The 24,269-nt window shown below is 52.6% G+C and overlaps 1 protein-coding gene across 2 annotated transcripts in view; it reads left to right on the top strand.

The window, feature by feature from the left end:
- The window catches only part of LASP1 (LIM and SH3 protein 1), a 53,374-nt gene extending 29,649 nt beyond the window's left edge, over positions 1 to 23,725 (top strand). For both annotated transcript variants that reach the window (XM_010379331.2, XM_010379332.2), the window contains 4 exons: positions 275 to 382; positions 15,692 to 15,842; positions 16,397 to 16,500; positions 20,523 to 23,725. In XM_010379331.2, coding sequence (XP_010377633.1) covers positions 275 to 382; positions 15,692 to 15,842; positions 16,397 to 16,500; positions 20,523 to 20,696 — 537 coding nt within the window. In that variant the 3' untranslated portion in view covers positions 20,697 to 23,725. The remainder of the gene's footprint in view (positions 1 to 274; positions 383 to 15,691; positions 15,843 to 16,396; positions 16,501 to 20,522) is intronic.
- Positions 23,726 to 24,269: the final 544 nt, after the last annotated feature.

Genomic DNA, 24,269 nt, shown 5'->3' with positions numbered 1-24,269 from the left:
GCATATATGGTGGGATGTAAAGGAGATGGTTCATGTAGGGCCCTGGGCTCTGTGCCCGCCACTCAGCACACTGAAGACTTAGCAGTGGCTTATTATTACGAGTCTAACACCTTTGAGCTGAGGCTTCTGCTTTGAGTTGGGGACTTCTGGTCAGGGTCTTTCTCCTGACTCCCTGTCCCCATCTCCTGACTGGTTGCTGCCTCAGAGGGGCCCCAAGCCGAGGCCCTTTCGGCTCCTGGCCCAACTCCAATCCCTCTTCTTCCCCACCTTGCAGGTGCGCTACAAGGAGGAGTTTGAGAAGAACAAGGGCAAAGGCTTCAGCGTGGTGGCAGACACGCCCGAGCTCCAGAGAATCAAGAAGACCCAGGACCAGATCAGTAACGTGAGCTCCCGCCCCGCCCTGTGGCATCCCTGCTGCCCTCTGATTGGCCCCTCCCTGGCAGCCTGGCAGATGTGAATGGAGCCAGTGCCTCCCCCGCCCCTGCCCTCTGGGGTGGGCCTGGGGAAGAGCTTGGGGTTCCCAGATGCCTCTTCTCTTTGTGCCCCCAGACCAGCCCACGCAGCATTTTCTCCTGGAAGGGCCTGTATTCTGTGGGGGGTGTGGGAACCTGTGTGGTAAATCAGCCCCCACTCTCTCTGACTGTTGTTCTTTTTTCTGGGTATGGTGGGTATTGGTGTAGACTGCACGTCTCATCTTAGCACAAAGGTCAGAACTGGGGGGCGGGGAGCACCTGGCCTCCCCTGATCTGCGCCTGGGTGCTGACATTGCAGTCATTTCCGCCCTTCCTTGGCCTCCTCCCCCACATCAGCCTGCTCTTCCTTCCTGTGTAAAAACCCCAGCCGGCTTCGCCTGCCAGCCCTGCACCCCCTGGCTCACACCCCACACTTCCCTGATGGTCAGTGGCATCTGGCTGTGGCAGGGGCGGGCGTGGAGAGTGGGTGGGGGATCAACTATCCCCAGCATCGTGTGCCCTCCATGGCACCTGTGGTCAGAGAATAGGCGTCGGTTTCCTGCTTGGCAGAGCCACAGGCAAGTAGCCTGTGTGGCTTTAGGCAAGTGGGGGCAGGGCACTGCGGTGAGCAGCAACCATGGGGGACCCGCACACAGAACTGCAGGGGCTGCCCAGCCAGCCTGGCTCAGGAGGCCCTGCCAGGGAGGGTTTAGGCGGGCACCTGTCTTCATGTATGGAACAAGAAGGGATCAGTGAGTTGCCCGTTGTTGCTCTGGGCTGAGGAACTGGGGATAGAGATTGAGGGGGTCCTGGCTTTCCGGTGGTCTTCTCAGCACCCACTCCCTGGGCTCCACATCCCTTCCCACCCTCCACCTGGCTGCCTCAGCAGGGCGCTCCTTGAAGAGCTTCGCTGGGCCATGCATAGAGTGGGCTGCAGTAGTGGGTCAGGTGGATTTCAGAGGTGCAGGCAGCCTACAAACAGCAGAACCAGCCATGCCCAAAACTGTGGCTTTCAAACTCTGACTTCAGACTACAATAAAATACATATTGTACTTCTTGACCCATCTAACAGGCATACATTTATGTAGAGGGAAAACAGAATAGAAGCTTTCATGAATGAGTACTTCCTACTTAGAGGGAGTTCAGATCTTTTTTTTTTTTGAGACAGTCTTGCTTTGTTGCTCAGGCTGGAGTGCAGTGGTGCTCCGCCTCCAGGGTTCAAGTGATTCTCCTGCCTTAGTCTCCCAAGTAGAGTAGCTGGGACTACAGGTGCCTGCCACTACCCCTGGCTAATTTTTGTATTTTTGGTAGACACGGGGTTTCACCATGTTGGCCAGGCTGGTATCGAATGCCCGACCTCAGGTGATCTGCCCACCTCGGCCTCCCAAAGTGCTAGGATTACAAGTGTGAGCCACCGTGCCCGGCCACATTCAGATCTTTTCTAAAGATGCTGGTTGCAGGCCCCTATACACCCTCACATAATACAGTCCCTTCGAGGACTGTATTGCCAACACTTTGGGAGACTAAGGTGGGAGGATTGCTTGAGCCCAGGAGTTTGAGATCAGCCTGGGCAATAGGCAAAACTCTGTTTCTACAAAAAACAAACACAAAAAACAAAAACTAGCCAGGCGTGATGGCACTGGAGGTTGCAGTGAGCTGAGATCGTGCCACTGCACTCCAGCCTGGCAACAGAGCGAGACTTGAGATTCCATCTCAAAAAAAACAAAACAAAACAAAACAAAAAGATGCTAGTTACAGACTTACTGTGAATGGGTTTTGCAACTGGATTGTTGACCTGCAGTTTGAAATTGGTGGCCTGAGGAAATGGCATGCTTCCCTTTGGCTAGCAGGGCATGCCTGGGGCGGGCATGCTCATCCTTCTCCCCCGCACAACTGCCAGAGGCCTGTCACGGTTGATTCTTTATATGCCAGGGCCTGGCCTCACACCCTGGAGCTTCCCTTTGGCTTAGACCCTCCAAAGGGTAAGTAAGACCCTTTAGGTCTGTGTCTCAGAGCTCACCGCTTGGAAAGTGGGGCAGGGGGAAGATGGTGTTAGGTTATGGGGAAAACCCGGAATGGTTCACAGAACTGGAATGTTGGCTCTTCAGCCCCTGCGCTTTTCATGTAAAGGCCCTTGTCTTTTATCAGTGACACTTGCTCCCAGTCTGCAACCCCAGCCCCCTGGCCGTTCACTCATTGCTTCACCCTGTGGGTTTTGGAGGAGGGAGAGGAGCCCAGTCATCCCTGCTTCCCTTTCTGGCAGGCTTCCAGAACACTCCACACTCAGCCTAAGCCACATCGTCTTCTTCCCTCCCCCAGTTATTAGAGGTGTTAATATCCTAGTGACAAAACTCACCACCCTGGCCAAACCATCCACACCTCAGGAGATAACCATCTTTTACCCTGCAGTTAGCTGATGGTCCTCTGCAGGAGCTAGGGGAAGGGATTGAGCCCGACCTGGTAGCTGCTTTTGCAGCTTTAGCAGAGACCTGTGGGCTGTGACTGCAAAGCCTGGAGACTCTTGATTTTAATGAAGGCAATTACAGTCTGTCCGATACGGGCCTCCAGACAGCTGTAGCACAGTCACCTGTAGGGTTGACTGAAAATGCAGACTCACAGGCCTTCTTCCCTGGCTGCCAGAATCAGCGTCTCTGGGAGTGGGTCCCAGGAATCAGCATGTTAAACACATTCCCTGGGTTTCTGTGGTGCTCTCTGAAGTTTGAGAGCCACCACCTAAAAGTCTGAAAAAGCTTCAACCCCTAAGTCAGAGGGTGCCAGATCAGGCTGTGCCTCAGAACCCCGGGGAGCTGTCTTTTTATTTTTTATATTTATTTATTTTGAGACGGAGTCTTACTCTGTCATCCAGCCTGGAGTGCAGTGGTGCGATCTCGGCTCACTGGGTTCATGCCATTCTCTTGCCTCAGCCTCCTAAGTAGCTGGGACTACAGGCGTCTGCAACCACACCTGGCTAATTTTGTTTTTGTATTTTTAGTAGAGATGGGGTTTCACCGTGTTAGTCAGGATGGTTTCGATCTCCTGACCTCGTGATCCATCTGCCTCGGCCTCCCAAAATGCTGGGATTATAGGCGTGGGCCACCGAGCCCGGCCTATTTTTATTTTTGAGACAGGGTTTTGCTCTGTCATCTGGGCTGGAGTGTGGTGGTGTATTCGTGGCTCAGTGCAGCCTCAACCTTCTGGGCTCAAGCTATCCTCTCACCTCAGCCTCCAAGTAGCTGGGACCACAGGTATGCACACCACCATGCCCAGCTAATTTTTCTTTTTTTTTGCAGAGACATTATCTTGCTATGTTGCCCAGGCTGGTCTCAAACTCCTGGATTGAAGTTATCCTCCCGCCTCAGCCCCCCAAAGTGCTGGGATTATAGGGGTGAGCCACCTCACCTGGCCTCCGAGGGGAGATTTTTTTTTTTTTTAATTTTATTAGAGACAGGGTCTCACTACATTGTCTTAAACTCCTGGACTCAAGCGATCCGCCCACCTCGGCCTCTCTGGGACCACAGGCATGAGCCACCGCGCCTGGCCCGGGGAGCTTTAAACCACGCATAAAACCATTGCGAAGTTTTCCCAGCCTCCTGAAGTGTTTTGGGAAAGAGGGTGTTTAGAGCCACACCTTTTGTTTTGTATCCAAAATAGCATTCCTGTTCCTGTATGTAGCTTGTTGCTTTGCTTCCCAGATTAGCACCAAATGACTCCAGTTATTTTTTTTATTTTTATTTTTATATTTTTTTGAGACGGAGTCTCGCTCTGTCACCCAGGCTGGAGTGCAGTGGCACGATCTCGGCTCACTGCAACCTCTGCCTCCCGGACTGAAGTGATTCTTCTGCCTCAGCCAGCCTCCTGAGTAGCTAGGACTAGCCAAGTACATGCCACCACACCCGGCTAATTTTTAGTAGACACAGGGTTTTGTCATATTGGCCTGACTGGTCTCGAACTCCTGACGTCAGGTGATCCGCCTGCCTCAGCCTCCCGAAGTGCTGGGATTACAGGCGTGAGCCACTGCGCCCAGCTGACTCCAGTTATTTCTAAAGGTCAGGCCATCTTGCAAAAGGATGAGAATTTGCTTCCCTGGAGGGATATGCTGCAGACTAGGGCTTTTTACCAGCCAGAGCATTTTAAAAACAAGTGTCTGGTCTCCTCTGGGGTGTCTGCTTTGGATAAGTGCAGTCTGTCTTCAATGTTGCTAAACGGCGAGACAGTGAGGTAGAAGGAGATGGTAAGGGCCCAGGTTCTAGCTTCTGTCATTCTGGGGCCAGGCAGGGCTCTTTGAGCCTCAGTTTCCTCATTTGTAAAAATGGAACAGTAGGCCCTACTTTGACGGGTGGTTGCAAGGAAAATGCCAAATTCTTGGCATATGATAAATGATGTCACTATTATTATTATCATCATTATTATTTTTGAGTCAAGGTCTTGCTCTGTTGCCCAGGCTGGAGTACAGTGGCACTATCATAGGTCACTGCAGCCTCGAACTCTTGGACACAAGTGGTCCTCTCACCTCAGCCTCCTGAGTAGCTGGGACTACAGGCATATACCACCATGCCCAGCTAATTGTTATATTTTTTGTAGAGATAGGGTCTTGCTATGTTGCCCAGGCTGGAGTGTAGTCATGTGATCATAGCTCACTGCAGCCTTGAACTCCTGGGTTTAAGCGAACCCCGGCCTAAGACTCCCAGATTGCTGGGATTACAGGCACACGCCATCACACCCGGTTATGTTGTCAATGTTGTTAATACTTTAAAGGCACACTGGTCTGCTTTCTACACTGTAGCCAGAGAAGGGACATGAAGTGAAGTTTGGCAGAAAAGTTTGGCTATTATCTAGTACTGAGAAAGTGTGGAAAGGAGGAAAGGGGCTAGTATATTACACATCTATGGTGAGTAGTTGTGTCATCATTAAAGGCATCTCAAGAGTTGCCTTTTGATGGGTCCACGCTATGGGATAAAGGTTACATGTTAGGAATCATGGCCTTTTGTCATGAGCTCTAGCAGTGTTCAAGGATGGGAAACTTTGGTTGCAGAAGTCCCTTTATTGAAGCCTCTTCTTTTATTACTTACATACTGATTTTCTGTATACAATTTTGTGTCCTTAAAACTTTTTTTATATGTGAAATATGACACATAGTAACATATACAGTAAACACGTGTTTCACCAGGCAGGTATACTATACATTGTATTACCCTATGCCTATCAAGAGCCCAGTGTTCACAGTGTTAAAAATGTAACTCCCATGTAGTAAGTACTTATCATATCTTTAATTATAAGGGAACCAGCTAGAGATTAAAGCTGGGGAATATGAGAGGCAGAGGTAAATGCTAATCTGTGAAAGAAAGTGCTGGGGCTGGGCAAGGTGGCTCATGCCTAAATCCCAGCACTTTGGGAGGCCAAGGCGGGCAGATCACCCAAGGTCCAGAGTTCAAGACCAGCCTGGCCAACGTGGTGAAACCCTGTCTCTACTAAAAATACAAAAATTAGCCAGGTGTGGTGGTACACACCTGTAGTCGCAGCTACTTGGGAAGCTGAGGCAGGACAATTGCTTGAATCCGGGAGGCGGAGGTTGCAGTGAGCTGAGATTGCACCACTGCACTCCAGCCTGGGCAACAGAGCAAGACTCTGTCTCAAAAAAAAAAAAGAAAAAGAAAGTGCTGGATACAGTTAGCTACAGAACTGGTTAAGGGCCTACCATTAGTTATACATTGGTTATTGTCCTACAGGAAAATAAAACCGTAAACTTTGAAGATATCTTTGCTGCAGGCAGAAATGCTTTGCATCTCAGTTGGCCAGAAATAATTAGCATTTTATATTTTATAATGAGCTTCAGTCTAATTTAGAGTCTGGCCCTAATCAATAGCAAATAGTCGAACAAAGTTTTGTCCCCAGAGTCAAATAGTCTGAAGGCAGGTTTGTTGGACAATCCTCTAGTTTGATTTTGAAAGCATGTATTTTTCATTATAATTTTAATATGTAATTATGTATTCTTAAACACTATAGTTTTGCTTTTCCTGATTTTGAACACAGAGTAATTTTGTGTATCTTGCTTCTCTTGCACACCATTGGGTTTAAAGATTCATCCATATATTTGTGTGTGGTGGTGGTACATTCTTTTTCATTGCTATATAGTATTCCACTGTTTGTTTATATCACATTTTATTGATTCTGTTGCTGGTGGACATTTGTACTGTTTCCAGTTGCTATGGACATTTTTGTACATTATCTCCTGAGGTCTATGTACGTTGGAACTGCTGCATCTTAGAATGTGTGCTCCTTGGGCCGGGTGCGGTGGCTCACGTCTGTAATCCCAGCACTTTGGGAGGCCAAAGTGGGTGGATCATGACCTCAAGAGATCGAGACCATCCTGGCTAACACGGTGAAACCCCATCACAACTAAAAGTACAAAAAATTAGCCAGGCTCGGTGGCGCAATCCCAGGTACTCTGGAGGCTGAGGCAGGGAGAATCACTTGAACCCGGGAGGCAGAGGTTGCAGTGAGCTGAGATTGCACCACTGCACCCAGCCTGGGCGACAGAGTGAGATTCTGTCTAAAAAAAAAAAAAAAAAAAAATGTGTGTTCCTTCAAGTTTACCAGATAATAGGAACTATTTTCCAAGTGGCTGCACTGATTTACCTTCCCACCAGCAGAGATGAGTTTCATTTGCTCCATGTGCTCAGATACATTCATTTTAGCATTTTGATTGTGTGGAGTGTGATAGCCCATGGTTTTAAATTGCATTTCTGTGATTACTAATGAAGTTGAGTGCAGACTTTTGTTTTAAAAATAAAATATTGGGGATGGTAGGCTCATGCCTATATCCTAACAGTTTGGAAGGCTGTGGTGGGAGGATTGCTTGAGGCCAGGAGTTTAAGATTTGCCTGGGCAACATAGCAAGATCCCATCTCTACAAAAAAAGAAAGAAAATTAGCCGTGCCTTGTGGCATCCACCTGTAATCCCAGCTGCTGGAGCGGCTGAGGAGGTGGTAAGATTGCTTGAGCCCAGGAGTTTGAGGCTGTGGTGAGCTATGATGGTGCCACCACACTCCAGCCTGGGTGACAGAGCGAGACCCTGTCTCTAAAAAATAAATAAATAAAATAAAATATTGTGAGTCTCTCATGGGGAGCAGTGTTGCATGGTGGTTGAGAACTGAGGCTCTGATGTTTGAACTGGATTCTGACTTAACCCACTGTTTGCCCACATCTTGAGCCTTGGTTTCCCCATCTGTAAAATGGCGATAATTCTTGGACTGGCTGAGAAAAGGAAACGAGGTCAGGCGCAGTGGCTCAGGCCTGTAATCCCAGCACTTTGGCAGGCTGAGGCAGGCAGATTATTTGAGGCCAGGAGTTTGAGACCAGCCTGACCAACATGGCAAACCCCCGCCTCCACTAAAAGTAGAAAAAAATAGCTGGGCATGGTGGTGCGCCACTGTAATCTCAGCTACTTGGGAGACTGAAGCGGGAGAATTGGTTGAACTTGGGAGGTGGAGGCTGCAGTGAGCTGAGATCGCACCACTGCACTCCATCCTGGGCGACAGCAAGACTGTCAAGAAAGGAAGAAGGAAAGAAGGAAGGAAAAAGAAAAGGAGTAGTGCATGTAAGGGCATCCACAGAAAGAGCCTAGCTGGTGAGCTGATGATTCCACCGGAGCATGCTGTTCCCTCGTTCACCGTGATGTAGAATCATGTGAGGAGCACCGTATGGAGAGTCAGACTTATTTTCCACCACAGTTGGGAGAGTAGGGAGGTCAGAAAACGGAACATAAGCTAGCAGAGCTTTGTCATGGACCCTAACTTGTCATCCAGGAGTCCCAGCTAGTAGGGTCCTGGCTGAGTTGGGAGGGTCCTTAGGCCCGGACCCCTGAACCCACGTGTACTTGGACCTCATGGGACAGGTAGAGTGTGGCCTCTGTCCACAGAGGCCCAGGACAGCTCCCAAGCTGGGACTGTGCTGACATGTCTGGGCTTAGGGCGGTCCTCACTCAGGGCTCTCAGAAGGTCAGAACTTTTCAGAGCTTGAAGCAGGGATCAGCCAGGCCCTTGGAAGCTGGGAAATGTTTCTTTGCCTTTTGAATGTGCTAACATACCCCTTATGTGCCTATTTGCTTAACAAACCAGTAGGTGGGTCAGGAGAGTAATAACGCAATTTCCTCATTTGCTGGGGAGGGGAGGGAGAGGAAGCTGAGGGTTTGGGAATTTTGCCTAGGTGGGCCCAGGCTAGAGGGAGCTGAGCCTCACTTTTTCTCAGCCCGTTTAGCCCCTCTGTACCGCCCATCCTGAGTTGCATGCCTGGTGTCCCTCTCTCTCGAGTTAGGGTGACTTTCTGATTATCATTCCTGTTGAGAGTGAAAAGGGGTGCATTGAAGTTAATCCCTGGGCAGCAGGCATGAACTGGGACGTGTGGTAACCCTGCTCCGCGCCTGTTCTCAGGAAAGGCCTGTCTAGCTGGGATTTTGTCCTTGTGTCCTCAGCCAGCCTTGGCTGTTACTGAGCAATGAAAGCTCTGCCTCGGGAAGTCATTTAATTTCTGAGCCTCATTTTCCTCTTTTGTAAAATGGGAATGCAAGTGTGTGTGTCCGACTCATTTTTAGGGCGATGATTGTCAGGGTATGAACAGCTTGGTCGAGCTGTGTGAAGAGCTGCGCAGCTGCAGAGGTTGTTAACATCGATAGCCACCCGGAAAGGGCGTCCTGGGTTCAGGCAGCTATTCCTCCAGCTGTCTGGGTCAGCCGGCAGTAACTTTAGATACATTTATCTATGTGTAATGACTTTTTGAGAAGCAAGATCGGTTTCCCCAGCCCTTTATGGGAATACCCACGTGTCCATACTTGCTTTCAGCTTAGAGTTTGCTCAGGTTCCTAGAGCTGGTCAGGGTTCCCAGGACTGCCTGGGAGCAGATGGTACCATGGCCTTGTTTACAGATGAGGAAACTGAGACCCAGAGGGGAAAGTGACTCTCCCAAGGTCATGTGAGTAAGCATACAGCTTCCCCAAGGATGAGGCATTGGTCTGGCAACAGTGCGGCCCATCATAAGGGACTGAGCCTGTGGGGTCCAGACCTGCTCTCCTCCCAGGGGAAAAGGCTCCCTGTCACCCCATCGCTAATGCAGATAGGGTCACGTCCAGGGGAGCTGTCACACATTCATCTGGGCCCCCAACATCAAGGACACCTGTCCCTGCAGGCCCCTTGCTGGCACCTTTGGGGCCCGGGGCAGGTCCCTGTCCACTCCGTGTCTGCACTTCCTTCCCTGGTCATGTGTTCTCAGGGGCAGCCTCTTTTCCTTAACAGAAAGGAAACAAGGGAAGCTGACCTTTCCCACTTCGGGACAAAAGTTGGAAGGCCAGGTGCCTTGTGAGCCTGGAGGCCTCAGGAGGGGTGGCACCTTCCCTTGTGCCCTCCCCACGACCACCACCAGTGGACAGGGGTCACTAAGAGAGTGGGGCTCAGGAGACTCACCTTCTGTGCTGGGTCTATGAGAACGTCACCTGGAGTGCCCCTCCCAGTGGGTATTGGGGTCGGATGGGTTTTCAGCCTGGCCCGGGCTGGCTGCCTCACCTCAGGAACAGGCTTAGCCTGTGCTGCCATGTGGGTGCGGGTCCTTGCTCCGGCCTGAAGGGAGGGGGCCGGGAAAGGAGGGGCTGATCCTGACCCAAACCCCTAAGTAAACTGCCCTCTGTGTCCAGACCGGACTCCCTCCAGACTCTGTCCAGGCCCTCGCCACTGCCCTCCCTGTGCCCCCAGCCTGGGCTGCAGGAACTGTCGGCTGTTCAGCCCCCAGGAGCAGCAACGATGCAGGTTTTCCCAGCTGTTAACGTGTAAGCTCTACCTGGCCATGTGCTTGCTCTTGCCTTTTGTGCACAGCGAGTGCCAAGTGGGAGAGGGGACAGCAGAGACGGTGTGCGGAGGGGATGCCCAAAAGGGACTGCCCAGGCTAGGACAGCCCTGATGGGGCAGGGGTGCTCCGGGAAACAGCAGGCTTTGCCTCTCCTCCTCTTCCCACCCCACTACTCCCACCCCATTTTCCCAGATCAGGAAAAGGCAGGCCAGTGTCCTGGGGAACAGGAAGTGAAGCTGGTTTCCAGCCAGGTTCCTGCTAGGGCCTGGAGGAAATTCCTGCAGGACTGAGCCCGTCTGGGAAGGACCAGTTTCTCTCCTTGTCTAGGTGTCTTGCTTTCTGAGTTTCCTCTGAGGGTGGGGGAGAGCTGTCGCTCTCTTCACTCTCTGTCCCACTTCTGTCCTCCCGGATCCTCAAACCCTGAGCCCTCACACCTTTCTATGGTTGTTCCTCTCCCCACCAGTTTCCTCTCTGGAAAGTGAAGAGGAGGCCGGGCACTGTGGCTCACGGCTGTAATCCCAGCACTTTGGGAGGCCGAGGTGGGCAGATCACAAGGTCGAGAAGTTCAAGACCAGCCTGGCCAGCAGGGTTTTAGTAAAACCCTGTCTCTACTAAAAATACAAAAATTAGCCGGGTGTGGTGGTGGGCCCCTGTAATCCCAGCTACTCAGGAGGCTAAGGCAAGAGAATCACTTGAACCTGGGAGACGGAGGGTGCAGTAAGCTGAGATTGTGCCACTGCACTCCAGCCTGGGTGACAGAGCAAGACTCTGTCTCAAAAAAAAAAAAAAAAAAAAGAAAAGTGAAGAGGATAGAGCCTACCAGGGGTCTTCAAGGTATGGGACAGCCTGCATGTTCCTATAGGAAGAAAACTCTAGAACTCCTGGTTCTGGTTCTTTTTCATCTCATCTCATCTCATTCATTCATTCATTCGAGATGGACTCACTCTGTCGCCCAGGCTGGAGTACAGTAGCTCGATCTCGGCTCACTGCAATCTCCATCTCCTGGGTTCAAGTGATTCTCATGACTCGGCCTCCCAAGTAGCTGGGATTACAGTTGCCCACCACCACGCCTGACTAAGTTTTGTATTTTTAGTAGAGACAGGGTTTCACTGTGTTGGCCAGGCTAGTCTTGAAACTCCTGACCTCAAGCGATCCACCGGCCTCGGCCTCCCAAAGTGCTGGGATTAAAGGTGTGAGCCACCGCACCTGGCCATCTCATACTTTTAACATTCATTTTTTTGGTGCAAGTTTTACAATATACATTCTATATTTGTCAAGTGATAACTTCTGTGTAACTTATAAAATACACATAATTCAGGAAGGTTGTGCTAAAATACATTTAACCAATAGGAGTATGCCGCCAGAGTATTTTGGCAAACAAGGGTCAGTAAATTTTTTCTGCAAAGGGCCGGGTAGGAGCTATCTCAGGCTTTGTGGCCATATGGCCTCTGTGGCAGCAACTCAGTTCTGCAGTTCTGCCGTGAAAGCAGCCACAGATAAGAGGTAATTGAGTGGGTGTGGCTGTATTCCAATAAAACTTTATTTCTGGAGGCTGAAATTTGAATTTCAGAGAAATTTCATGTGTCATGAAATATTATTCCTCTTTTGGTTCTTCTCCCCCCCTTCACCGCCCCCTGCCAAGCATTAAAAAATGTAGAACCTGTTCTTAGCAGCCGGCTGTGGGCTGGATTTGGTCCATGGACCATAGATTCCCAGCATCTGCTCTAGACCACCCATTCTCAGACTTGAAGCCTGCTTCAGACTTACCTGGGAAGCTTTTTTTCCAAAATGCATATTCCAGAACCCCAGCCCTGATTTTGTAGATTCTCTGGAAGGCCCCAGAACCTGCATTCTAACAAGGAGCCTAGTTGAGTCAGACACAGGTAGTCTGGAGACTACTTTTTTTTTTTCTTTTGTTTTTGAGATGGAGTCTCACTCTAGTTGCCCAGGATGGAGTGCAATGGCGCTATCTCAGCTCACTGCAACCTCCGCCTCCGGGGTTCAAGGAATTCTTGTGCCTCAGCCTCCTGAGTAGCTGGGATCACAGGTGCCTGGCTATGTTGGCCAGGCTGGTCTCAAACTCCAGACCTCAGGTGATCCACCAGTCTCAGCCTCCCAAAGTGCTGGGATTACAGGTGTGAGCCACCACACCCGGCCTGGAGACCACATTTTAAGAAGCAAAGCTCAAGGGTCTCCAGGATCTTGGTCTGTTCTCTTAAGCCAGTCCCGAGGCCTAGGGTGTGCAGTGCTGTGGGAGGCCCTGGCACCAGAATAACTGGCTCCTTCACTACCTTCCAGGAGCTTCCATCCAGTTGAGGGGGGACACCACCCGCCGACAGCACAGCCCAGTCCCGGGTGCTGTGGAAGCCCTGGGTTCAGCCTGGAGCCAGGGCCAGCGTCCCGAGGATGAGGTGCCGAGATGGACCTTGAAGGATGAGAGAAGGCTGGACCGCCCTTGAGTGGCGAGGGTGGGCTGCCTTCAGGTTGACCTTAATCCCTTCCCTCCCTACCACCATATGCCTGGATGACCTTGGGCAGGTCCCTTAGCCTCTCTGGATATTGGGATATGACACTGACTGCCTCAGAGGCTTGTGGGGAGGATTCAGTGAGCTGATATGCATGAAGTGTATCAACTAGGGCTGCTGACTGGTATCCCCTTCCCTTGTCTTCCCCCACCACCCCCAACCAGCGGACAGGGTGCTGCTGAGGGAGTGGGCTGGGAGAGTCACTTCTGGCCTTGTCTTAGGGATCTGAGTGCAGGGCATGGGCCCCGTGTCTGGGAGTGCCCTGGTGCCCTTCCTGGTGGGGTTGGGCGTGGTCATTCTGGCCAGGGCTGGCTCCCTCCCCCATGAATAGGCCCACCTGGAGGTCTTTTCCCGTTTGAGGCAATGAGATATGTATGTGAGGCTCTGTGACTCATCTTTTTTTTTTTTTTTTTTTTAATTTTGAGACAGAGTCGTGGAGTCTCACTCCGTCACCCAGGCTGGAGTACAGTGGTGTGATCTTGGCTCACTGCAACCTCTGCCTCCTGGGTTCAAGCTATCCTTTTGCCTCAGCCTCCCGAGTAGCTGGGATTACAGGCGCCTGTCACCACACCCAGCTAATTTTTGTATTTTTAGTAGAGACAGGTTTCACCATGGTGGCCAGGCTGGTCTTGAACTCCTGACCTCAAGTGACCCACCCACCTTGGCCTCCCAAAGTTCTGGGATTATAGGTGTGAGCCACCGCGCTTGCCTTATCACCCGCTTTTCTTGTGGTGTATTTTTGCTGCAGGTGCATGCAATACAGGCCTCAAAACCCACCTGATACACGGTTGCCTGGGAATAGGGGTCTTGACTTTTCCCCTGTCCCATATGAGCCCGGGGGCCGGGTCTGGGCTAGGCCAGGTGGGGCTAGAGCAGCTGGATCCAGGCATGTGAGGTGTGACGGTATGGGCCTTATGCCTCATGGAGTGGCTGGAGGAAGGAGAGTGGGAGCAAGGGTGCCACAGGGTCAGATTGCCACAGGGCCAGGGTGCCACAGGGCCAGGGTGCCGCTGGGCCAGGGTGCCGCGGGATCTGTTTGCCACAGGGTCAGGGTGCTGCAAGCGTGGGGAGTCACTCATGATTCTCCAGGGTCTGGCTCTTAGGCTGAGATCCAGGAGACCTTGGCAGGCCTGTCTTTGGGAGTCTGGGGCAGCCCCAGAAGGCCATCTGGACAGTTTTCAGACCTGAGAGGAGGAAAGACTGGTGTCCAGAGAAGGTGCCATGGGGGTTGGGAGATGGAGGAAGCCTGGGGCCGATCAGAATCCGAATCTAGCAGGGAACACTGAGGCTGGTGTTCTGGTCCCACCATGGGACTCAGCCTGAAGACGACAAGGTGGATAAATGACCGTTTCTTTCTGACTCAGTTGGCTAAGAGGATTGAGCTGGGGCTGAGGCTCTGGACACAAATGGGCCAGTTGACCCTGAGGTTTCTTTCTGGTAGTGGGGGTGGGGCTTCCTCTGGCTGACGCCGCTTAGGTCTCTGATGGAGGTAGCAGGCTCTCTGGTTCCCCCAAACTGGCCAAGTCCTCCGCCACAGCACCCAAGGGGTCTGGGCAGAGTGCAGCTTCCCTCCCCTCCCCGACTTGGCTTGGTGAGCACCTGCCTCCCCTGCCCTCCTGACCTTGATGACTAATGCAGCCAGCCCCAGGCAGGCACAGTCACAGCCCTCAAACAACACGAGTTCCCACTCAAGACTCCTGGGTGGTGGTGGTCAAGGTGGGGGTCTCTGTAGCCAGTAGTGCACTGTGGGGGCAAGACACCGACTTGAGGGCTTGGAGCCTCACATGCCTGCTTAGTGGGGTGTTCCTGAGGGATATGACTTCTTTGGGCCTCTCTACCCATTTTTGGAACCTGACCTGAGAAGGAGCCCATCTCCAAGACAATGTCCCGCCCTCAGGGAGGGTCTGGCAGTTTTTGTCCCTAAAGGCTGGGGTTCTCAGCAGAGCATCATCCTAGACTGTAGCACCCGCGACATCTTGCACACAAGAGGCGGAATAACCTGTTGATAAGGAGCAAGGCTCTGGAATCTGTGATCTTGGGCCACTCACTTCACTTATCCATCCCTTCGTTTCCTTCTTGCCTGTTACATGGGGTCTGCAATCTACCCCTCAGGGGCGCTGATGAGCTCACATGAGCCTGTGACATAAAATGCCTAGCACGACCCTGGCACAGTAAGAACTCAGTAAACCGCTGCTGCTGTTGTTACTGTTGATCGGGGCGGAAACAGAGCAGCCCCCGCCTCTGCCGCAGGCATATAAAAGTGACCACTTGGCCGGTCGCGGTGGCTCATGCCTGCAATCCTTGCAGTTTGAGAGGCCGAGGCGGGTGGATCACCTGAGGTCAGGAGTTTGAGACCAGCCTGGTCAATGTGATGAAACCCTGTCTCTACTAAGAATACAAAAAATTAGCTGGGTGTAGTGGCAGGCGCCTATAATCCCAGCTACTTGGGAGGCTGAGGCAGGAGAATCGCTTGAACCCTGGAGGTGGAGGTTGCGGTGAGCCGAGATTGCGCCATTGCACTCTAGCCTGGGCGACAGAGCAAAACTCCATCTCAAAAAAAAAGAAAAGAGACCACAAACTTTGATCTGATTCTTTAGTTCCTTTAGTTCTCATGGTGCTTTTACGTCGGTCATTTCATTGCATTTTCCAGCAACGCCTGAGGGAGATACTGGTGTCCCATTTTGCAGAGGTGAAAACTGAGACTTGGCAAGGTTAGGTAGCTTGTCCAAGGGCACACAGCTGGTGCTTCCAGAGCAAGACCTGGCTTTCTCTGGCCAAAGCTCTTGGGGAGTCTCTCCCATCCTGGGATCTTGAGGGTCACGGGAAGGAACTGGGTGGTTTGTGGTGGGATCCTTTACCCAGTGCCTTCTGACCTTTCAGATAAAATACCATGAGGAGTTTGAGAAGAGCCGCATGGGCCCTAGCGGGGGCGAGGGCATGGAGCCAGAGCGCCGGGATTCCCAGGAAAGCAGCAGCTACCGGCGGCCCCCGGAGCAGCAGCAGCCTCACCACATCCCGACCAGTGCCCCGGGTGAGCGCAGGGCCTGTTGGTGCAGACCACGTAAGGCGAGGCCAGTGGGATGGGGAGGAAGCCAGAGAGAAGACAGACAGACAGATACACCTTCTGGAGCCTTGCTCTTAATCAACAGGCAATTCAGCCTCTCGTGTGCAAGAGGGGACAGAGGACCTGAGGCCGGGCCAGCTGGGGTGGGGAGGAAGCCGGCGAGAGACAGACACACACGCGCACATACACACATGCATGCATGCATGCAGGCGTGGAAAGGACTGCTTCCCAAGCCCCCAAGTCCCATTCTCATCCAGGATGAGGGCGTGAGCACCAGGGTCTGGCCTGTACTGTGCCAAGAGGATTGAAAGGAGAGGCCCCCAGGTCATGGGGCTCAGAGCCCCTGCTGTGGGATACACCACACAGGCAGATGTGCACACGTGGACATCAGCCTTTGAGCCGTGGGGCTTGAGCCGGGTTGGGGATGGGGTCGAAGTGCATGGTATGGGCTTCTCGGGAGCTCTGGGAGGGGCTGGGTTTGGCAGGACGGTTTTCGAGCCCTGTCTCCTCCCATCTTCCAGTTTACCAGCAGCCCCAGCAGCAGCCGGTGGCCCAGTCCTATGGTGGCTACAAGGAGCCTGCAGCCCCAGTCTCCATACAGCGCAGTGCCCCAGGTGGTGGCGGGGTGAGTAACGCTGGCCGGAGGGGAGAGGCCAGAGGCAGGGGGTCCTCAGGGAAGGCTTGGACACAGCTGGTGGATTCTTCTGACCTTTGCACCCACACTGTTGTGTGTGATGATAAGGATCTCAGCCTTATGAGCAGAGAGGAAATTGGTTGGTGTAGTGGGCAGAGGCTGGCTGGGACTGGGGCCCTGCATTCCACCCCTGGTGTACCATGGGCAGGTCAATCACCCTGCTTTGGGCGGGGTTTCCTTACCCCAGCTACCTGGGAACACACAAGGCACCTTTCTGTGTGGGGCCTTCCAGCCCTGGGCGCTGCTCTTCTCGTGTCATGAGGATGGTCCCCAAATCCTTCAGCTCTCAGGCTGCCCCTGCCTCTGAGGGGCCTCCCCAGCCATGCCGTGCAAAGCGCACCACCCTGATGCTTTGCATCACTCAACCCCACTGGCTGCCTTCAGAGCACTTTTTCCAACTAAAAAGAACTCTTTGTATTGGTCACCTTCTCTGTATCCCCTGCTGGGCTGGGGACCTGGCAGCATCCCTGTGGTTCAACTACTGTGTGCCAGGCCTAGAGCAAGTGAATGATCTGTAAGTCCTGCCACTCACTCCACCCATGGGTGCCGCTGAGCCACCCTGACCAAGTTCCTGGCAGGCTCAGCGCCTCCAGGCTGGGTGCCTGGGAATTCAAAGTAGCTCACATAGGAGCAGAACAGATACTAGAGAGATAAAATCGCCTGAGATAATGGCAGGCTGGAGCCTGATGCTCTGGCCACACAAACAAAGGTATGTTAGGACTGCCCGCGGCACTGGCACAAGAGTTAGTCTGAAGGATAAGGTTCCTGGCAGCCCAGCCAGTCCTTCCCTCCTTAATGGGTCTGTCCTGGATGTGTGGGGTCCATCTCTGAATATAAAGCCACCTCCTGCCCTCTGGGGGCTTACATTCCAGTCAGGGGGACAAACAAGAAAGCAGTAAGAAAATAGGTATATAGGCCGGGCGCGGTGGCTCAAGCCTGTAATCCCAGCACTTTGGGAGGCCGAGGCGGGCGGATCACGAGGTCAGGAGATCGAGACCATCCTGGCTAACACGGTGAAACCCTGTCTCTACTAAAAATACAAAAAAAAACTAGCCGGGCGAGGTAGCAGGCGCCTGTAGTCCCAGCTACTCGGGAGGCTGAGGCAGGAGAATGGCGTGAACCCGGGAGGTGGAGCTTGCAGTGAGCTGAGATCCGGCCACTGTACTCCAGCCTGGGCGGCAGAGCAAGACTCCGTCTGAAAAAAGAAAAAAAAAAGAAAATAGGTATATAACGTAAGGTCAGCGGTGACATGCTGTGAAGAGAAAGACAGCAGGGTGAGGGATGGATAGAAAGCAGCCAGATTAAGACATTTGGCCAGGTGCGGTGGCTCACACTTGTAATCCCAGCACTTTGGGAGGCCAAGGCGGGCAGATCACTTGAGGGCAGGAGTTTGAGATCAGCCTGGCCAACATGGTGAAACCTCCTGTCTACCAAAAATACAAAAATTAGCCAGGTGTGGTGGCGTGTACCTGTAATCTGTAATCCCAGTTACTCTGGAGACTGAGGCAGTAGCATTGCTTGAACCGGAGAGGCAGAGGTTACAGTGAGCCGAGATCGCACCACTGCACTCCAGCCTGGGCGATAGAGCAAGACTCCATCTCCAAAGAAAAAAGACATTTGGCCGGATGCAGTGGCTCACGCCTGTAATCCCAGCACTTTGGGAGGCCAAAGTGGGCGGATCACCTGAGTCAGGAGTTTGAAACCAGCCAGGCCAACATGGTGAAACCCTGTCTCTACTGAAAATATAAAATTAGCCGGGCATGGTGGTGCATGCCTGTAATCCCAGCTACTTGGGAGGCTGAGGCAGGAGAATTGCTTGAACCTGGGAGGTGGAGATTGCAGTGAGCAGAGATCATGCCATTTACACTCCAGCCTGGGCAACAAGAATGAAACTCTGGCTGGGAAAAAAAAAAAAAAAAAGACGTGACATTTCAGCAAAGTCCTCAATAAAGGAAAGAGTGAGCCGTGCAACGAGGACAGCAAGCGCGAGGGTGCTGAGGCGGGAATATTCTAGGAAAGTTCAAGGAGCAGCAGGAAACCCAAATTGACTACAGTGGGAGAGGGGAAGAGTTCCGATTATGCAGGGACTTGTGGGCCCCAGGAAGGCCTCTGGGACCTGTGATCTGTGCAGAGCGACACAGGTTTTTGGAAGACCACCCTGGCAGCTGTGTTGAGAAGAGGCTGGTTTAAGGGTGGAAGCAGGGAGACCGTCAGGAGGCTGTTGCAGGATACAGGCATGGATGGGAGCGGCTCAGACCAAGACAGAGGCAGAATTGGTGATGAGAGAGACTGAGGTCACTTCATGAGAGGTGTGACCTCTTATCCCATAGACCTGTTGTTTTCAAACTGTCCTGTGGAGCCTCAGAGACAAGTCAAGGGCAGTGAAGATCAGGGGAGGTAGAATGTTGTCTATAACTATAGGATTTATTTATTTATTTATTTTTCCTCTCTCTCTCTCTCTCTCTCTCTCTTTTTTTTTTTTTTAGACGGAGTCTCGCTCTGTCGCCCGGGCTGGAGTGCAGTGGCCGGTTCTCAGCTCACTGCAAGCTCCGCCTACCGGGTTTATGCCATTCTCCTGCCTCAGCCTCCAAGTAGCTGGGACTACAGGCGCCCGCCACCTTGCCCGGCTAGTTTTTTGTATTTTTTAGTAGAGACAGGGTTTCACCATGTTAGCCAGGATGGTCTCGATCTCCTGACCTCGTGATCCGCCCGTCTCGGCCTCCCAAAGTGCTGGGATTACAGGCTTGAGCCACCGTGCCCGGCCTCCTCTCTCTTTTTTAAAACTCCATCCTGGTAGTAGGTGAAGCTGTAGGATTTTGTGTGCCTTACTGGACATTACCTAGATCTAGGGCTTAAGCATCAGATTTTGGCTGAGGCTTGGAAGGTGGAACCTGATAGACACGTCCCCTGAAGACTTTTCTCCCGAGGAAAGGTCTTTGTCCTGAACTTGGACAGGACTCATCATGGCTTCTGAAAGAAACTACTGGTGCTTATAATCATACAAATAATAGCATACAGGTCATGTTTTTTCTGTTTTTGTTTTTGTATTTTCTTTTTTGAGACAGGGTCACGCTCTGCTGCCCAGGCTGGAGTGCAGCAGTGGTGCAATCACAGCTAGCTCACTGCAGCCTCAGCCTCCTGGGTTGAAGTGATCCTCCCACCTCAGCCTCCTGAGTAGCTGAGACTACAGGCATATACCACTGAGCCTAACTAATTTTTTATTTTTTGTAGAGATGGGCTCACGCTTGTAATCCTAGCACTTTGGGAGGCCGAGGCGGGCAGATCACTTGAGACCAGGAGTTTGAGACCATCGTGGCCAACATGGTGAAACCCTGTCTCTACAAAAAAGTACAAAAATTAGCTGGGCATGGTGGTACACACCTATAGTCCCAGCTACTCGGGAGACTGAGGCAGGAGAATCACTTGAACCCAGGAGGTGGATGTTGCAGTGAGCCATTGCATTCCAGCTTGGGTGACAAAGCAAGACTCCATCTCAAAAAAAAAAAGCGGGGGGGAGTTGTTCTCACTATGTTTCCCAGGCTGATTTCAAACTTCTGGGCTCAAGCAGTTCTCCTGCCTTGGCCTCCCACAGTGCTGGGATTACAGGTGTGAGCCACTGCACCTGGCCTGCGTGTCATATTTTTAGACATTCCTGTGTCATCATGGCTGGTGGACCTTACTGCAGTCCTGTTCAGGGAGGTGGGGCAGAGCTGATGTGACCCAGTCCCTGTTCTGCCTCTGGCCCTTAATAGCTGCCAAAGGTTGTGAAAGATCGATTGCTCTCAGAAAGCAAGACACAGAGCTAAGAATCTTTGTAGCGGAGCCTGGTGCTCCATTTCTGAGTTCACTCCTCCCCCAGGCTCTGCTCCAGGGTCCTGGAGAGTTAGAAAGAAATGCTCAGACCCAGGTGAGCCGGCATCCAGGGCCCTCGGCTGACCACACTTCCCCCACAGAAGCGGTACCGCGCGGTGTATGACTACAGCGCCGCCGACGAGGACGAGGTCTCCTTCCAGGACGGTGACACCATCATCAACGTGCAGCAGATCGACGACGGCTGGATGTACGGGACGGTGGAGCGCACCGGCGACACGGGGATGCTGCCGGCCAACTACGTGGAGGCCATCTGAACCTGCAGCGCCCCCATCTGTCTTCAGCACATTCCACGGCATTGCATCCGTCCTGGGCGTGACCCGTCCATTCTTCAGTGTCTCTGTTTTTTAAAACCTGCAACAGCTTGTGATTCCTACCCCCCTTCCAGCTTCTTTTGCCAACTGAAGCCTTCTTCTGCCACTTCCGCGGGCTCCCTCCTCTGGCAGGCTTACCCCTTGACCGACTTCTTGGTTTTCTCTCTGGATGGAACGGGCGTGGGCCTCTCTGGGGGAGGGTGAGGCCCGTGGGGCAGGGCTGGAATGGAAGACCTGTTGGCCTGTGGGCCTCGCCTGCCCCTCTGTTCTCTTCCCTCACGTCCTCCTGCCCAGCTCCTCACATACCCACACATTCCAGGGCTGGGGTGAGCCTGAGACTCCCAGGACCCCAGGGCAGGGGCTCCCTACATTCTCCAAAGTGGGATCCACTTCTTGGTGCCTGGGATGGCGACGGGGGCTCTGCCGTTGTGTAGGGACCAGTGGGATGGGCTTTACTTCTCTTTCTCAAAGAGGGGGCTCTGCCCACCTGGGGTCTCTCTCCCTACCTCCCTCCTCAGGGGCAACAACAGGAGAATGGGGTTCCTGCTGCGGGGTGCACTCATCCCCTCCCCACGCGTTCCTTCGCACACTGTGATTTTGCCCTCCTGCCCACGCATACCTGCAGCGGGCAAAGAGCTGCCCAGGAAGCACCGCTTGGGTCAGGTTCTTGCCTTTCTTAATTTTAGGGACGGCTACCGGAAGGAGGGGAACAAGGAGTTCTCTCCCGCAGCCCCTTTCCCCATGCCCACCCCCAGTCTCCAGGGACCCTTGCCTGCCTCCTAGGCTGGAAGCCATGGTCCCGAAGTATTGGGCAAGGGTGCCTCAGGGCCTTTTGGTCTTCAGCCTCCCTCAGCCCCCAGGATCTGGGTTAGGTGGCTGCTCCTCCCTGCTCCTCATGGGAAGATGTCTCAGAGCCTTCCATGGCCTCCCCTCCCCAGCCCAATGCCAAGTGGACTTGGAGCTGCACAAAGCCAGCAAGGATCACTAAAACTCCAAGACCTGGTGTGCGGAGGCAGGAGCATGTATGTCTGCAGGTGTCTGACATGCAAGTGTGTGAGTGTGAATGTGAGAGATGGGGCAGGGGGTGTGTCTGTAGGTGTCTCTGGGCCTATGTGTGGGTGGGGTTATGTGAGGGTAGGAAGAGCCATCTTCCCCTGGGAGTTTCCTCAGAACCCACAGTGAGAGGGGAGGGCTCCTGGGGGAGAGAAGTTCCTTATGTTTTTTGGAATGAAGCTCCTTCTCCCCGTCTCTGAGTGGAGGAAGCCCACCAAACTGCACTTTGCAGCGTGCAGGGTGGAAGGTAAGAGGTTGGTGTGGAGTTGGTGGGGCTGCCACAGGGTCTGCAGCCTGCTGGGGCTAAGGGGTGGAGGAAGGCTCTGTCACTCCAGGCATATTTTTCCCCATCTCTGTCTGGGGCTGCAGAACAGGGTGGCAGAAGTGTGACCCTGTGGGTGTCTCACTCTGTGGGCTCTTTCCCTAGACCTCCCCATCACTTACATAAAGCTCCCCTGAAGCAAGAAAGAGGGTCCCAGGGCTGCAAAACTGGAAGCACAGCCTCCGGGATGGGGAGGGAAAGATGGTGCTATATCCAGTTCCTGCTTTCTGCTCACGGGTGGCTGTGACAACCCTGGCCTCACTTGATTTCATCTCTGGTTTTCTTGCCACCCTCTGGGAGTCCCCATCCCATTTTCACCCTGAGCCCAACCAGGTCCCCCGCCGCTGGCCTCTTGTCCCTTTGCACACTTGTACCCCCAGGTGAGGGGCAGGACCTGAAGGTGTTGGCCTGTTCAACAATCAGTCATCGTGGGTGTTTTTGTCAACTGCTTGTTAATTGATTTGGGGATATTTGCCCCAAATGAGAGGTTGAGGAAAAGACTGTGGGTGAGGAGGCCCTGCCTGACCCATCCCTTTTCCTTTCTGGCCCCAGCCTAGGTGGAGGCAAGTGGAATATCTTATATTGGGCGATTTGGGGGCTTGGGAGGCAGAGAATCTCTTGGGAGTCTTGGGTGGCGCTGGTGCATTCTGTTTCCTCTTGATCTCAAAGCACAATGTGGATTTGGGGACCGAAGGTTAGGGACACATCCCCTTAGAGGACCTGAGTTTGGGAGAGTGGTGAGTGGAGGGGAGGAGCAGCAAGAAGCAGCCTGTTGTCACTCAGCTTAATTCTCCTTCCCAGATAAGGCGAGCCAGTTATGGCATCTTGCTGCAGGCCCTCCCTCTACTCTTCCTGTCCTAAAAATAGGGGCTATTTTCTTACACACCCCCACAGAGAGGAGGGAGTGTCACACTGGTGCTGAGTGACCCAGAAGCTGCTGGGCGTCTCTGTTCCTTAACAGAACCATTACATCCCTAGAAGAGTACAGAGCCCTGAGGGGCTGGGCTGTGCTGGGCTGAGCCCCTGGTCTTCTCTACAGTTCACAGAGGTCTTTCAGCTCATTTAATCCTAGGAAGGAGGCATCAAAGCTAGAATGTGAATATAACTTTTTGTTATATTTGGACCAATACTAAAAATAACAAGAAGCCCAGTGGTGAGCAAAGTGTGTTTTCCCAACACTGCCTCCTGTTTTCTCCCTCATGTCCCTCCAGGGAAAATGACTTTATTGCTTAATTTCTGCCTTTCCCCCCTCACACATGCACTTTTGGGCCTTTTTTCATAGCTGGAAAAAACAAAATAACACCCTACAAACCTGTATTTAAAAAGAAACAGAAATGACCACGTGAAATTTGCCTCTGTCCAAACATTTCATCCGTGTGTGTGTGTGTGTGTGTATGTATGTGCGTGTGTGAAGCCACCCATTCATCTTTTTATATGGGGTTGTTGTCTCATTTCGGTCTGTTTTGGTCCCCTCCCTCGTGGGCTTGTGCTCGGGATCAAATCTTTCTGGCCTGTTATGATTCTGAACATTTGACTTGAACCACAAGTGAATCTTTCTCCTGGTGACTCAAATAAAAGTATAATTTTTACCTGCGGACTTGGTTTCCTCTCTGGCTCTGAGGTGCTGTTGTGTGTGTGTGTCGAGCTGTAAGGTGCTGCTGCTGTATGTGTGTGTGTGTCTAGCTGTGAGGTGCTGCTGTGTGTGTGTGTGTGTGTGTGTGTGTGTCTAGCTGTAACGTACTGCTGTGTGTGTGTGTTCTGTCTGCTTGGGGGCACTGGCCTGTGGCCCTCCTGGGAGCTCTGCTGCCCTTCAGGGAGAGAATGACTTGTCTGGACGCCAAAGGATAGTTTGCTGCTGTCTGACAAGCCCTCGGCCCCTAGTTCCTCCTTGCTGAGAACTCCCCACCAACCTACTTCTGGCTTCTCACCCGCTCATTCCTCTCTGCCCAACTTAGTGATGCTCCCGGAAGCTTCCCTGAGCTCCGTCTTGTCTTACTGTGTCACTTCCTCAGTGATGTATCTGTCTACCCACTAGCCAGAGCCCTTGGGGCAGGTGATGAGTCTAATTCATCTCTAAATCCCTGGTACTTGCCCAGGAACAGGTACGGAGCTGTTGAATTAATGAATGAGCTCGGCTGGGG

Source organism: Rhinopithecus roxellana, chromosome 19 (genome assembly GCF_007565055.1).
Source record: "Rhinopithecus roxellana isolate Shanxi Qingling chromosome 19, ASM756505v1, whole genome shotgun sequence".
Lineage (NCBI taxonomy): Eukaryota > Metazoa > Chordata > Mammalia > Primates > Cercopithecidae > Rhinopithecus > Rhinopithecus roxellana.
The sequence above is the reverse complement of the archived record's forward strand: the minus strand, read 5'-3'. Positions and strand labels throughout refer to the sequence as shown.